At 32.3% G+C, this 17,309-nt stretch overlaps 2 protein-coding genes across 2 annotated transcripts; one reads left to right on the forward strand and one right to left on the reverse strand.

Annotated features, from left to right (window-relative positions):
- Positions 1–309: 309 nt before the first annotated feature.
- ACET3X_001079 (uncharacterized protein) lies at positions 310–2,570 on the forward strand (the record flags this gene model as incomplete). The annotated part of the gene is made up of 3 exons (XM_069446330.1): positions 310–322; positions 369–516; positions 572–2,570. 3 exons carry the CDS (start codon positions 310–312, stop codon positions 2,568–2,570), a joined length of 2,160 nt encoding a protein of 719 aa, XP_069311321.1.
- A 1,383-nt stretch (positions 2,571–3,953) lies between these two features.
- Positions 3,954–4,567, reverse strand: ACET3X_001080 (uncharacterized protein; the record flags this gene model as incomplete). Its single annotated transcript, XM_069446331.1, has 3 exons — positions 3,954–4,096; positions 4,152–4,424; positions 4,513–4,567. The coding sequence occupies 3 exons, from the start codon at positions 4,565–4,567 to the stop codon at positions 3,954–3,956; spliced, it is 471 nt and encodes a 156-aa protein (XP_069311322.1).
- Positions 4,568–17,309: the final 12,742 nt, after the last annotated feature.

A 17,309-nucleotide genomic window follows, 5' to 3' on the forward strand; every position in this document is an offset into this window, starting at 1 on the left:
TGCTGGTGTTGGGAGTAAGAAATTTTGGATATCCATCGGCGGGTCGGCGTTCGGAGTCACGCTAGCAGACGGATGCGGACTAGATCGACTGTTAGCGGGGCGCGTTCCTTGCCATCTCGTGTATCCGCGATCCATGACTGCTCCACACTTCAGATCGCGAACGCGCTTCCTTTTCTCTTGTCGTTTGTGTACTAGTGTATAAGAGCCTCTCTTCTCCCATCGCCGGTCCACGATACCAATATGTTGCGGTAGTTGCTGCGTCTTAGTCCGTTGTACAGAGCGGACGCGTGAGCGGCAAAAGGGTACACGATGGGCATCTCAGGTTGGTACATCTGACGACCCACTCTACAATGCTAATCGTGGAACAGGCCTTCTTCCGCTGCTGAAGTCGGTCCAGCAACCATGCAGTCTCAAGAAATACGCTGGCAAGACGATTGGCGTAGATACGTATGGTTGGCTGCACCGCGGTACCGCAGCCTGTGCCGTTGAACTGGCGCTCGAGAAGCCGACAACCAAGTATGCACCGACGAATGCGTCGTACATGTGACGCTCACATGCTAATGGAGCCTAGATATGTCGATTTCGTCATGCACCGCGTCCGTATGCTCATCCACTTCGGCGTCACGCCCTACCTTGTGTTCGATGGAGACAACCTACCGAGCAAAGCTGGCACAGAGAAGGGTCGAAGAGAACGGAGAAAAGAGGGCAAAAGGCTTGGACTCGAACTCCTGCAGGTCGGCAAGACAGCCCAAGCGCAACAGGAGTTACAGAAGAGCGTGGACGTGACACCGGAAATGGCGCGCATGGTCATCGAGGAGCTGAAGCAAAACAATATCCAGTACGTTGTCGCGCCTTACGAGGCTGATTCGCAACTGGCATATCTGGAGCGCAAGGGTATCATCGATGGCGTCTTGTCCGAAGACTCGGATCTGCTCGTCTTCGGCGTCAAATGTTTGATAACAAAGCTTGACAAATGGGGAGAATGCATCGAGGTCAACAGAAATCATTTTACCGCCTGCAGGGAGGTTAGCTTGGTAGGCTGGTCTGACGCCGACTTCCGAAGAATGTGCATCCTGAGTGGTTGCGATTACTTGTCGGGCATTGGTGGACTGGGCCTCAAGACTGCCCACCGCATGCTGCGGAAGCACAAGACAGTCGATCGGCTCGTCAAAGCTGCTCAATTCGACGGCAAGCTCAAGGTGCCAGCTGGGTTTATGGAATCGTTTGACCAAGCAGAGAAAACCTTCCTCTACCAATGGGTCTATTGTCCAGTCGCAAAACAACTGGTCAATCTCACGCCACTCGAAGAGGGCGTCAATCTCGCCGACATGCCTTATATTGGAGAAGAAGTATCTTCAGATATCGCCACCGGTGTTGCAAAAGGTGATCTATATCCACGTACGAAACTTCCGATAAACATCACTGGCAACAGGAAAACTAGCGGAACACCCCTTGCCCCTTTCCGCAGGACTTCAGCAGTCGTCCAGACACCGGATGCGAAAGGCATGAAGCCTATCGACTCGTTCTTCAAAGCCAAGCGTACCCCTTTGGCGGAGTTGTCCCCAAATTTATTCACGCCGTCACCAAGTCAACAGGTACTGCTGGAACAGCAGCGAGATTCCAGTGGATGGGCTGCAGTACCTGCACCCATCTCACGCTTACGGCCGCATCCGCCAACGCCAAGTACGGCGCCTCAACCACCCCGACGCACAATGACTGATCCAACTGCTGGCCGACGATCAGTTCCGCATCCTTCCAAGAGACAACGGCTATGCTCGGTTTCCGCTTCCGATACCTCTGCTGCAGGCGGTGAGGGTGTTGTCAGGAGTGAATTCTTCGCATCTTCCATCCCAGAGCCGAGCCCAACCTTGCACCGAGCGAAGAAAAGTAGGAGAAAGACAGACCAGGATTTTGAGCTCTACTCAGATGACTCCATTCAGGATGTTATGGTTGAGGCGGCTGATCTAGAAGAAGCCGTGATTCAATCCAAAAAGAAGCTACGCGTCTTCAGTGACACCCAGTCTAGTGCAAGAAGCGAATCACAGTCGACTGTTTTCTCTAGAGGCAGCACTGCGCAATCTCAGGATTCTATCGGTACCCTCACACCCGCATCTTCGCCGGAACCTGAGTCGGTTTTCAGCGGTGCAATCTCATCTCAGATAAGCGAACTGCGGGCGAAGTTCACCTACAAATCGCCCTCACCATCACTGAGTGTACCACGAGGCAACAAACCCCGTCTAGACCGCCCACCTACCGAGGTATGGCAACCTACACCATCATCTCGGGAACCTACACCTACATTCATTGCCGTGCCCGATGCAGAATCCATCCTCCCCGGAACACCGTCCAAGAAGGACGATGGGGTGAAGCTTACAGACCCTACCAGGACCGATGTGGAAGCCGATGTGGTTATCGCCGCGAGCTCACTGCCTCCCATGACGCCTGCGAAGAGAAGGAGATCATCACTAAAGGGAAGCGAAGACCTCCTTGTGCCAGACAGCGAAGCCGAAAGCGAGTGCTCGCCCCGAAAACCAATGTTCAACCTCAAGCGTTTTGCATTTGCCGGTTAGTTCTATTTAGCGTTGCATGACCCTTAGCATATCATTACAATGAGCGCACGACTTGCGGTATTATTGGCGTTTTTGTGTTTAAGCGTGTTCGGGTTGGTTTCAAGGCGCGTTTGATCACGACTATGGCACGCAAAGACACACGAAGTATTGTAATATGTATCTTCATTTGGTAGTATACCCTCAATACTAATCTGTTTTAATGGTAGCCGGTGTATGCCTGCGCGCCTACGTCCACTGCGTCTATACTTTGTACACGCCGAAGACCTTTCGACCCATGGACAAAGGGACAACGACATTCATGGTTGTTACATCGACAACACTGGCTTCAATTTCCTGCATCTTTGGGACAAAGCACCATACCAGAGTCATGTAGTGGTCATCGTGCAACGTCACCGGACCTTTGACGTGGCTTTGTTCTCGACCTCTTTGGCCACTTCGGGCTGTTAATTCCAGATAGGGCTATTTAGTCTAGGCTTGATATCTTACTGATGGCTCAAATTCACAGAGTTATCCGTCAAGTCTTGCTACACAACCGCCTTGAGCTCACCAACCGATACAGATAGTGGACCGCCAATACGATCACAATCCCGACATCTGAATCATCCCAGGAAGCTTAAGTTATCAACAAGCAGCATCATGCCACGAAAGATTAGTCACGCCGCTGCCTCTACACGCACACGACCCCCGAGAGCAGCGGTCCCGGCTCCGGGCAGTCTAAATGTGGACAAGTGTCAACATGCCCAAGAGGCTGCAGCCAGGGAAAGGATTGTGGAGGAAGCAAAAGAGAAGAAAGAGACAAAGGTATTACGTACACGCAGGTCGAGCGTCAAGTCTGAGCGCAAGGGCCACAAGACACCTAAACACAAGAACGAGAACAAGTCTCGACCTCAAAATGGGAAGAAACTTGGCGCCACGAAGGTAAAGAAGAATGTCTTGAGCAACACCAAGGGCGGCAGAGTATCCAAAACAAAGGACAATAAGAAGGTGCTTGTGACTGAAAGGGGGCAGATTAGTAGACGTCTCCCCCGAAGTGATAAGCCTTCTTTGCCTGACCTCGTAGAGTTACCAATGAGCACTAGACGTCGCAAGTCAGAAACAAGGGCTTCCTTGCCTGAGCCGTCTGAGGCTAAAGACGAGGTCGAAATTGACGGGGACAAAATCAAAGCTGGGAAGGCACGTCATATTATAAGAATAAAGGGTTACCATATCAGTATGGTAAAACCGGCCTAATTAAAATGAGGAGTAACAGGACCCCTCAGACGAACGGTTCAATGAGTGACGACAACTGTAGCGCGATATAGACAACCGCTCGGACGAAGGGAGAGGTTTATCGAGAACATAGGAAACCCGCTAGATCCAGCGATAGTGCTGAAGCAGCTTCAGTCAAGTCTGGTCGCGACAAAGTCCCTCGACAAACTCCCAGTCGATGTGATCTTCATCCTCGTCGTTCTCCTCGACCCAAGCCTTCATAGTGGTGTTGCGAGCAGTTGGGTGAACGAATGTGGTATTGAGCAAGGTATCGATTGCTACATGTAGGTCAGTAATTGTGTAGCAGGTCTTTGAAGCAAGATGGGAACTCACGTAGCAAGACTTCCATGCCACTAGACATCCGGAACAGTGCAGACTGGGCCACGTATTCGAGCTCAGAGCGCTTCTTTGTCGCAGGACGCACATCGGGAGCTCCATTTTTGTATATCTGCGCAATTTGATTGTTGATACATTTACCGTGCGGATCACTGTAGGCCTGGCAGTATTGTATGCCAGCTGCAGCGGGGTTGCCGAAGCCGACAATGAACGAGCATGGCTGACTGTTGCAAGATCCGCCGTAGTACTGTTGGATAATGCGGCCTTGGCCTGTACGTGAGAGACCCGTTAGTTTAGTAGTTGGACCTTCGTTCCGGGAGACTTGGACTAACGGCTATTGTGCCTACTGATGACACACTTGGTGACTTGCCCGCCCTTATCGGCATCAGAAGTACTCGCGAACGGATACTCATCGCAGTTCTCGCCAGCTCGCGGATTGCCGCCGCTAGTCTATGAAACAGTTAGAAAATACATGTAATCTGCATTGGTAGAATCATACGCTAATGTCTATCCATGCGTGGCGAAAAACGCCCTGTGCCGAAACAAATCTATCATTAAAGTATCATGATCTCTTTCCCACTTATTCTTTTGGGTTACTATTAACACGTTATCATTCCTTAGACATCCCTCTATCAACAGCCTATGCGCGACCACCAAAGTCCGATGCTCTTGGCTATAGTGCCGGTCATTTGTTTTAGAGCAGCAGGGGCTATATCGTCTTTGCGCCGCTATATCACCACAGATTCTATGAAAACGTAAACCTTGGAGGGCTGAGTAGTTAGATCTGTGATGTAAGAATGTACTCTTAAATTGTAGGACGCCTAGAGCCTAGCTTGAAGCCATCCGCATTTATCTGGCTGAGAAGATCTGTAGTGCATCACGGCGCTTGCTAAGAGCGAGACTAGTTACTTATGTATTGTATTCTACACTAAGCCTCTTTAAATCTATTCTTTGGTGCACCTCAATAAAGGAGCACGTGTTACTAATTTTAGCACAAGTATGCGTGTCCCGCCTTGTTGCATACGGCTGTCTATCGTGCCTTTCTATTAATGAATGCACCGACGATGGTTAGTAAGGACCGAGCCAGGTAAGCTCTTGCCCAACGCCTCCCACTAGGCGTACGTAGAACATATGCTGCCCTATCGGAACACAGCGGCGTTCCCTCCACCGCAATCTTTTATTGTGTAAAAGGACGACGCTTACTAGAGGAGAAGGCCTAGAGCCAGCAGTATCTCACTGTGGCGGAAGAGAAAGCATTAGTAACTTTTCTACTCCTACTGTCTAACTTCGGGCAACTAGTGCGAATTAAGTATATACTATGGTTATCCTTCTGCATCGCCCGCCAGCGATCCGAAGATCCGACGAAGAACGCCCTAAAAGCCCTAAACAAGAACTAGTCTCGTGCCTTTGAGAGACGGCATCCCGAACTTAAAGTAAGGAGAGTAAGGCTTATAGACTAGAAACGTCACGACAAGAACATATATAATAAGGTGCAGGAATAGTTTAGCGTAATTAGGAACGTATTAGATAACCTAGCTATTCTACTAGAAAATATCTATAATATAGACGAGACTAGCGTGATGCTAAGCATACTAGGCTCTATTAAGGTCCTAGTAGGTAAGGATAACTTAAGGGACTATAGAGGTGTAGGTATTAAATAGATAATAGTAACTACTATTAAGTGTATAAGTACTAACAGTAGGTTACTACTCCTACTAATTATTTAGCCTACGTTAACTTACTAGGATAACTAGATAATATATAAGATACCTAGTTAGTACTATAGATATTTAGAAGATAGTTATAATAACTCTAAAGTAAACTTAGAATAGTTTAGGCGTATATTTAACCCTTAAACTAGAGATAGAGCTAATAGTAAACTATAGGTACTAATCTATAATAGCTTTAGGACTTATAAAACGCTAGAGGTCCTAGAATTTTACTTTTAGAATAGGATTATCTTATATTATCTTCCTTCCTACACTTCTTATAAGCTTTAGCCCTATAATATTAGGGTTTTTACCCCCTTAAAGACAGCCTATTATAATTAGGTTAAGCGTCTATATTATAGAGGTGTAGAGATAGTTAAGAAGAGCTACTTTATTATACTAGTATATAGAGTAAGTAAGAGAGCTTCCTTATAAGTACTCCTTCTACTCTATATTAAAGGTATAGGAAGGAAAATTAAAGAATTATTATTAAACCTTAATATAATCCTATATAAGTTTTTCCTTTAATAGTATAGAATATACTTACTACTCTTCTTATAATAATTAATTACTTCTATCTACTACCTATCTATAAGTATATTACTAGCTGCGTAGAGGATAAAACTTTAATACTAAAATATTAGTATTATTATATACTCTAATACCTATATAAATAGTAAAGCCTATAGGGATACTATTTAACTTAGTAAAGAAATAATTCTAATACGTAGCTAACACTACTAGTTATCTTATAAGGGGGTAGCTAAGACCCTATTATAATTAGATTTTCTAGAAGAGACTATTAGAAGCTATATTACACTATACTATTAAGTAACTCCTTAGACTAATATTACTTACTCTCTAAATAAGTACTATACCTAGGAATATAATTACCTATACTAATACTATAGATAGAAAATACTAATCTAATAGACTAGATAGTAACCCCTCTTAAAAATAATATTAGATAGAAAATACTAATCTAATAGACCTAAAGGGTAATACTACTAGTATATATAGATAAGCTAAAGAAGTAATTAAGGGAGATAGTTAGTAGTTACTATAAGAGGCGTATACTAGATATACTACTTAAATTATTAAAGTATACGTCTATCTTTTAGATATATTAATTATTTAGTTATATTAATTTAACTTAGTTTAAGAAGAACTAATCTATAAGTTCTTCTATATTACGTAATATAAAGAAGAACTAGAAGGCTATTTAGCACTAAGGTAGCTTAGAACTATAATTACTCTCTTTATTAATATTTAAAAACCTTTTAGAAGCTACTCTAGAAGCTTTATTAATAATAACTAGTACTAGTAGAGATATTATATCTACTCTAAGTAACTTAGTTTTATCTATAGCTAGACCTAGGTATACTAGTTTAGTCTTTATAGGAAAGGATATTACTAAGTTCCTTAAAGACTTTAACTAATAAGCTAATAATAGAAATATCCTTAATAAGATAAGGGTTTTTATACCTTTAGACTACTTATCTAATATAGATTAAACTATCTCTTATATATTAAAATAGCTACCTAGTTACTCTTCTAAAAACTAGTTATAGCTCTAAATAAGTATAAAGGAGTAGTAGTAAGATAAAGATACTATAATAATAATAAGTAAGTAATCTTATTTATAAGTATACTTATACTCTTACCTCTAGGATTAGCTAAGCCTTATAGAGTACTATACTTACTTTTCCTTAGTAGTAGATACTTATATTAATAATAGATAGCTACTAAAGGTAGAAGTTAGTATTCTTTTCTTTAAAAGATTACCTTAATTAGATAAAGAAGTAATTATATACTATATAACTAATACTCTAATAGTTAATAACTAGTCTTTATATAATAAGGATTAGATATATATATTCTTAAAATCCTACTATAAGAAGATTAATAGTCTTAATAAGATATATTATTAAGAAAGAGGTAATATTAATATAAGAATATAATATATTATACTATCTAATAAGAAAGTAACCTTTACTCTAGAAAGTATAAGGGAAGCTATATCTAAAGTAAAGAAGGTAGTAGCTATTCCTTCTACCCTAAATAATATAGATAAGGAGGTAGAGGATTTAATTAAGTCCCTAAGAGATATAAAGATTAAACTAGCTATAGTAGATATACTAATAGCTTATCTAGATATATTTAGGTTACTAAAGAAGCTAAGTAATTATATATACTTTATTACTAAAGCTATAATAGCTAGACTTCTAAATAAAAGGAATAATAATACCTTTATTACTATAGTACCTAGAAATATAGCTCTAAACTAAGATATAGCTAACTATAGTAGTAGAGAATATTATAATATATATAATATATATAATAAGATAAGATATTAGGTTAAGAACTATAACTTATATAATTACTTAAAGAAGATAGGGTAGATTAGCTTTAACTAAGACCTAAATACTAAGTATAAGACTTACTACTTTAGCCCTCTATATATAAGACTTAGAGAGATCCTAGGATTAGTTCCTCTTAACTTTATTCTCTAATAGCTAAAAGCTAAAATTAGAGAATACTTTAATATTACTAATAATATCCTTAACTAGCTAGCTTTAAGTATTATTCCTAAGAAGTTTTTAAGAAGAGACTTATATTTAGCTATAAGGTATACTAGACTAAGAAACCCTATAGCTTTAGCTAATATTACCTCTTCTTTAGACTAATATAAAGAGAAATATAATATATTACTTTAATTCTAGTAGTTCTAAGACTAACTATTTAACTCTTACTTACCTAATATAGACTATTAACTAGATAAGGTTAATATAGTAAATATTATCTTAAGAGGAAGAGAATCTACTCTTAGAACTCTTACTAAAGCTAATACTATAATATACCCTAAACCTAGGAATAGTATAAGATTATAAGATATAGATAGTATAAGGAATAAAGATATTTAGAAATAAAGAAGATCTACTAAGAATAATAAGGAGTATAAGATTACTAGAGAGTTATATAAAAGTACTTTTATAATCTCTAATAATCTTATTATAGATTCTTAGCTAATAGATACTATATATAAATATTAAGAAATATAGTAAGAAGAGGATCTATTTTCTATTATTAAGCTACCTTAGTTAGTAACTATTAATAGTAATATATCTATAGATCTAAAATAACTATAATAAGGATATAAAAAGAAAGTTATAAAATTTATAAGTACTTTACCTAAGGAAGGATTATAGGAATTACTTTATATAAACCCTAACTATATCTTAATAGCCTTACTTAACTAGGAAGTAAGAAGTATTATTATTATAGACCTAATAGGTTAAGAAGGACTAAAAAAAGTAATTATATAATCTTTTAGATAAGGATATAGAGTTAGTTAAGGGTAGTAGAAGTATTAATATATTAGAAGTTAGGTTAGGTATAGAATCTAAGTTCTCTAGATATAACTTAGATTCTACTATATAATCTAATTAGCTAGCTATTACTAACCCTAACCTAACTACCTATATTTCTAAATAGGAATATAATTATTATAGTATAATAATATATAGTAGTAAAAAGTATAGTATACTTTATCTATATAATTTAGGTGTATAAACTAGATATAGAGCTACTAGAAAAGGTAATACTTAGATTAAGAAACTAGACGTACTCCCTACTAAAGTAGTATATAGTATATATTAATAAAATAAATAAGCCTATATATAAATAGACTTACCTAAATACTAAGTAATAATTAATAGTAACTCTATAAAGTACCTAATTAGTACTAACGCTTAGATAAATATCTTATAACTTAGTATAGCCAGAGCTATAAAAATACTATATAAACTTATATATTATAAACTTAGTAACGTACCTTAAGGAGTTACCTTAGTAAATAGTATATATAATCCTTTTATTAGAATAGCTTTTAATATACTTATATAAATAGTTTTAGTAATAATACCTATTAACTTCTAAATAGTTAATAATATTACTTAATTAGTAATACTAAGAGGTCCTTAGTATATATATATAAAGATAACTATTTAATATAATACTTTTAGGAGAGTTATATATAAGATACTCTTAGAAGATAGTACTAAGAATATAGTCTTTATAGTATCTAACCTAGTACTATATTACTTATTATAGATAACACCCTATAAAGATAATAAAGATTTAGAAAATAAGTAGTAGGTATAAGTATAGAGGAAGTATACTTACTTAATAATAAGTCCCTAGGATTAGGTATAATTAATATACTTATAAATAGTAATTAATATCCTCTTAAGGTAGTAAGGGTAAAGTATCTTTATAAAGTAGTATAGTCTAATCCTACTACTAGACTTAGAGAGTATAGAATAATCTTTAGTAAATAAGATATCTAAAGTTAGATATAATAGATAAATCTAGTCTTTATAATAGCTATAAGTAAAGTAGAAGACTTAAAGAGTCTACTAGAACTTAGTTAGTATATAATTATAAGTAAGTTAAACTAAGAATATATAAACTAAGAATAATTACTTTATATTTAAAGAAATAATAACTTATATATACTATATAAAATAGTAGATAAGAAGGTTTAGCTAGTAGATATTCTTAGATAAAAGGTACTAATAGAATTTAGATATAAGGACTAGAAGGAGAGGGTAATTAAGTATTAACGCCTATATATTAATATTTAAAACTCTAATCTAAGTCCCTATAACTATTTATTTAAATAGCACTATGCTATATTTCTAAGAGGAACCTAACTAATAATAGAAAAGATTACTAAGTTATATATTAGAGAATAGCTTATACTATAAGAGTATAATATAATAATTAAAATACTCTATAATTAAGAAGGTATACTATTATAGTAATTTAAAGAGGTAGGGTAGATTTACTTAAATATCTACTTACCTTATAAAATAAGGACTATACTATATAAAGCCTAGTAGATATATAGCTTTATAGTCCTAAAGGCCCTTAAACTAAAAGTAATTATAATAGTTAATATATACTTAAATAGGGGTATATAGGAAAGATATAATAGCTAATATTATAACCTATAGTACTAAGTCCCTAAGAAAGATAAAGGAGTATACTAGATTAGTAATATATAAAAACTTAATAGCGTTACTATAAGAGACGTAAATCTTCTTCCTACTACTAATAAGTTTTCTAAACGCTTTACTAGCTATAAGATTATATCTTTTATAGACCTATTCTCTAGCTATAACTAAATTACCCTCTACTTAGATAGTTAAGATATAATAGCTTTCTAGACTCTAATTAGCCTTATTTAATCTTATACTATAGTTATAAGTACTATAAATTTAGTTACTACCTTTTAGAGAGTAATAATAAAGATCTTAAAAGACTATTAACTAGAGATAATACTATTTATAAATAATATTACTTCTAGGGGACCTAAAATAGACTATAGAAGAGAAGAATTATTCCTTAGAGTATAATAGTATATCTTAGAATATATCTAATAACTAGATTAAGTCCTAGTAGATATTAAGTAAGTAAGAGGTATAGTAAATAAGAAGAAATACTACTTCCTTATAGAATAATTAGAAGTAGTAGGATATAAGGTAAGTCTAGATAGCTAGTACCTTAATACTAAGAAAGTTAATAAGATTTTAAACTAGCTACCTTATAAGAACTATATAGAGGTTTAATTATTTATAGGTATTTATATATACTACTATATTTAGGTTAACTATTTTACTCTAGTAGTAAAACCCCTATTCTATCTCCTCTAAGAGGATATAGAGTTTATATAGCTAAAGGAATAAGATAAAGCTATATATACTTTAAAATAGTTTATTCTTTTAGTACTAGTACTTATTAATTTAGATTATTTAGATATCCTTACTAATAAAATATTCTTTATAATAGATACTAGCTAGGATAGAGTAGAGGTATATATTAAGTAAATTAAGAAAGATAGTAGATATTACCTAGTCTAATTTAAAAGTACCTTATAGTTAGTATAAGAATAAATATAGTATTCTATAAAGCTAGAATATAAGGTAGTACTATAAGCCTTAAAGAAGTTTTAAATATATCTATATAGAGTATACTTTACTATTAAAACTAATATAGCTACTCTTATTACCTAACTTAATAGATCCTCTATAGATAACCTAGGATTAGTAATAAATAAATAGATATCTACTATTATACTCTAGGATTTTAATATTAAGTATATCCTAAGTAGGAAAAATATAGTAGTAGATACTCTCTTAAGGTACCTAAAACTTAAGGAATAAGAACTACTAAAAGAACCTAAAGATAATCTTAAAGAATTTATTAATTATATAATTAAGAATATAAATATACCTTCTTTACTATTACTAGAGGGGAGAATACTCTAGTAGGAGTTTACTAATACGTCTAAATAGTATACTTAATTCCTATTAAACTTAAAAATACTAAGAGATATAACTCTATTTAAATAATAAATATACTAGTAAAAGACATAAGTATAATACTATTAAAAGATACTATAATAAATTATAGTAAAGGTATATTTTCTAAATACTTAGTTTTACTATATATAGCTATATATATTTAATAATAGATAGGTTAAAGCTAAAGCCCTAAACTTTAAGTAGTTCTAGAAAGTTATAATAATATTAAAAAGAAGAGGAGTTTTTAAACTATAGTTTATAGCTTATATCTAGGCTTATAACTATAGTACTTAAGAATAAAGAGATATTTAAATAACTATTTAAATTTTCTTCTCTTAACTCCTATACTATAATATATCTAGTATATCTAATAACTCTAGTAACTCTAGTATCTCTAATATAAAGGTTATTATATATAATATTATTATAGGTATAAAGCGCTTAGTTTTAGAGGGCCTAGTAACCCTCTTAGTAACTATAGTAGCTACTATTAAGTAGTATAGTAAGTATAAAGTTATTATTAAGATTAACCCCCTTAAAAGTAACTTTAAGTATAAGTTCTAGACTTATATTTAATCTCTTAGCCTATTATATAGGTTTACTAAAAAAGAATTTAACTATATATTTAGGGACTTAGTATTTATTACTAAGGTCTTCTTTATAGGTACTACTATTATACTAGCTAAGAAAGGTATAAATAAAGCTAATAAGTTATTTACTCTTCTTTAGGATATATAGGTTTAGTTTATATATAATATATAGGTTACTAGTACTATAATAACTAATAAGTAGTATAAGTACTTAGATAAGGTCTATAATAGGGACTTTAAGGACTAGCTACTATATATTATAGATATTATTAAGGAGCTAAGATAAGTATAGGTAGTAGATAATTAATTTAATAATATAGAAGGCTTAGGATATAATATAATAGGATTTAGGTATATAATAGTAATAGGTATAGTATAATAGCTATAATAGCTTTAATAGCTATAGTAGCTATAGTAGTAATATATAAGGGTACTACTACTAATATATAGGCTTTATAGCTACTTAAAGGGAATTATAATTATAATTATAACTATAACTATAACTATAACTATAACTATCCCCCCTAGGCCTTAGGGATAGGGCTTATAGTATTATCTTATATTATATTACTAAGAAATTTTAAAACTAAGCCTAAACTATCCTAGTATATTTAGAAGTCTCTTTTTACCTATAATACCTCTTTATCTATCCCCTATATTACGCCTAGCTATACTACCTTAACGTCCCTACTATTATAATTACTACTAATACTACTTAGAGATTAAGAAGCTCTATTATATTATAGTAATTATAGTAATTATAGTTATAGTTATAGTTATAATTATAATTATAATTATAATTATAGTTATAGTTATAGTTATAATTATAATTATAATTCCCTTTAAGTAGCTATAAAGCTTATATATTAGTAGTACCTTTATATATTACTACTATAGCTACTATAGCTATTAAAGCTATTATAGCTATTAAAGCTATTATAGCTATTATACTATACCTATTACTATTATATACCTAAATCCTATTATATTATATCCTAAGCCTTCTATATTATTAAATTAATTATCTACTACCTATACCTATCTTAGCTCCTTAATAATATCTATAATATATAGTAGCTAGTCCTTAAAGTCCCTATTATAGACCTCCTCTAAGTACCTATACTACTTATTAGTTATTATAATACTAGTAACCTATATATTATATATACACTAGACTTATATATCCTAAAGAAGAGTAAATAACTTATTAGCTTTATTTATACCTTTATTAGCTAGTATAATAGTAGTACTTATAAGGAGGACCTTAGTAATAAACGCTAGGTCCCTAAGTATATAGTTAAATTCTTTTTTAGTAAACTTATATAATAGGCTAAGGGATTAAATCTAAGTCTAGAACTTATACTTAAGGTTACTTTTAAGAGGGTTAATCTTAATAATAACTTTATACTTACTATACTACTTAATAGTAGCTACTATAGTTACTAGGAGGGTTACTAGGCCCTCTAAAACTAGGCGCTTTATACCTATAATAATATTATATATAATAACCTTTATGTTAGAGATACTAGAGTTACTAGAGTTATTAGATATACTAGATATATTATAGTATAGGAGTTAAGAGAAGAAAATTTAAATAGTTATTTAAATATCTCTTTATTCTTAAGTACTATAGTTATAAGCCTAGATATAAGCTATAAACTATAGTTTAAAAACTCCTCTTCTTTTTAATATTATTATAACTTTCTAGAACTACTTAAAGTTTAGGGCTTTAGCTTTAACCTATCTATTATTAAATATATATAGCTATATATAGTAAAACTAAGTATTTAGGAAATATACCTTTACTATAATTTATTATAGTATCTTTTAATAGTATTATACTTACGTCTTTTACTAGTATATTTATTATTTAAATAACTATAACTATAACTATAACTATAACTATAACTATAACTATAATTACTATAATATAATAGAGCTTCTTAATCTCTAAGTAGTATTAGTAGTAATTATAATAGTAAGGATATTAAGGTAGTATAGCTAGGCGTTATATAAGGGATAGATAGAAAGGTATTATAAGTAAAAAGAGACTTCTAAATATACTAAGATAGTTTAGGCTTAGTTTTAAAATTTCTTAGTAATATAATATAAGATAATACTATAGGCCCTATCCCTAAGGCCTAAGGGGGAGATATAACCCTATAAGAGCTTTAGGTATAAAAAAAGAGAGCCCTAAACTTCTTTATCTAAGATAGAATACTATTTAAGAAAGCCTTACGTAATATAGCTATTAGGAGAGTTATAAATAATCCTAACTTATAATCTACTATAGTATAGAATATTTATTAATAGATTAGATATTATAAAGTAAATATAGTATACTTAATACTTACGAAATATTACTAGTAGAATAGGATATATAACTATATTTATATATATTTAGTAATATACCTAAATTATTAACTAAGATTATTAAAAAAGATAGTAGATATACTTACTAATACGTATAGCTTTATAATCTAAGAAATAGTTATTATTAATATAGTCTATATACTATAGTACTTTAGAAAGAAATACTTAGTTATTATAAAGAACTATCTTAGTAGATAGCTAGAAACCTATATACTATTAAATAACTAGTCTAAGACTATTACTAAGTTTATTTATAAAAATATTATATATAGATAGAGTATAATAAGAAAACTTATAGTAGATAGTAGACTAGACTTTACTAAAGTAATTAACTATTTAGTAAAAACTTATAAGATTAACTATATATAGTTATTAGTATATAACTTATAAGTAATAAGTAAGATTAAAAGAAGATATAAGCTTATTATAAATACGCTAGTAAAACTCCTAGGTCTATAGATTAAGAATCTTCTTATAGTACTTCTTATAAATAGAATTTTAATATAAGAATAGACTAGCTACTCTCTATATTAGTTAGTTACTAGCTAGAACCTAGTCCTACTAATTAAACTATTACTACTAATATAGTAGACCTTACTATTCTAATAAGTTAAAGATTAGGTATAGCTACTTATAATTTAAGTAATATAGTTAGATCTTAGAGATTAGTTTACTAAAGAAGCTATAGCCTATACTAACTATATATATATAGCTAAGAAAGAATATTAAGATAATATAAAAGAAATTTATTAAGAAGATATTATACTTAGAGACTTAGTACTTCTTTAGAATTTAATATAGGAAATTAATATATTAAGAGATTAAAAACTTAATAAAAGATAGCTAAGACTATATAAAGTATAAGAGGTAAGGTTTAACTATAGAACCTACTACCTAAAAGACCTTAATAGTACTATTTTCTTATATACTATACTAGGAAAAAGGTTAAAACTCTTCTACTAGCGTCTTAAAGATAATATTATAGAAGAAGATAGAGGTAATATAAAACTATAGAACTTAGAGTACTAAGAAAATAGTAGTACTATACTAGATATTTTAGTTATTCTAGATATTAAAGAATTACTACCCTAAGACTATAAACTATTAAGATAACTAACTATATAATAAAAGGATAATAGGATAGTCCTTAGAGTAGTTATTACTAAATATCTAATAGAAGAAGAATAATAGGTATATATATAAGATTAGGGAAATTCTAACTCTAAATCTAACTCTATTACCTCCTTAGTATCTAAATAGACTATAGGATAGTCTATCTTTCTAAGAAGGGGAGGAGGAGTAACTTTTAGTAGTACTTTAATACCTTTAAGTACTCCTTTATTAATTTAGGATAATACTAATTATTTATACCTTTAAAATATAGAATCTAGGTTTATAAGCTATAACCTAAATTCTATACCCTAACTACTAGAATATATTATAGACTATATACTATATAATAATATATTATAAATCTTTTTAGATCCTAGAAAATAATAACTTTAGTATATTTATAATACTACCTTAGGAATAGAGAGGAAGAAAATAATAATACCTAGTCTAGATCTTTATTATATAAAGTAAAACTTTTATAACTAGCTATTAGGTAGTATCTAAGCGTAGTTCTAGTACTATATAAATAAAATATATCCTTCCTTTCTTCTTTCTTTCTTCCTCTACTAAGAGTTATAAACCTAAAATCTATAGCCTTAGTAATAGGCTAACTTATAGCCCCTAATAATTAGCTATTAATTCTAATTAAAGAAAAATATAAAGGTAGAGAACCCCTCTATAGTATACGCGCCTATAGTTATATACTATTATTTTACCTTTACTTTTATATACTCTTTTACCTTTACTTATATTACTACTTAGGTAATATTAGCTAAGGAAGCTATAAACATACTACTATAAGATAGATAAAAGTAATACCTCCTAGCTTTAAGCTCCTAATCTCTTTCTCTTTCTTTTAAACTACTCTTTACACTTAACTTAATTATATATAAAATATTTAAACTATAAGAGTAGTAGCTAAAAGTAGTATAAAAAATATCTTATACCTAATTACTTACTAGCGCACTTAGTTCTATATACTAAAGTACTTTATATTACTAA

This window comes from Alternaria dauci, chromosome 1 (assembly GCF_042100115.1).
Source record: "Alternaria dauci strain A2016 chromosome 1, whole genome shotgun sequence".
In the NCBI taxonomy this organism is placed as follows: Eukaryota; Fungi; Ascomycota; class Dothideomycetes; order Pleosporales; family Pleosporaceae; genus Alternaria; species Alternaria dauci.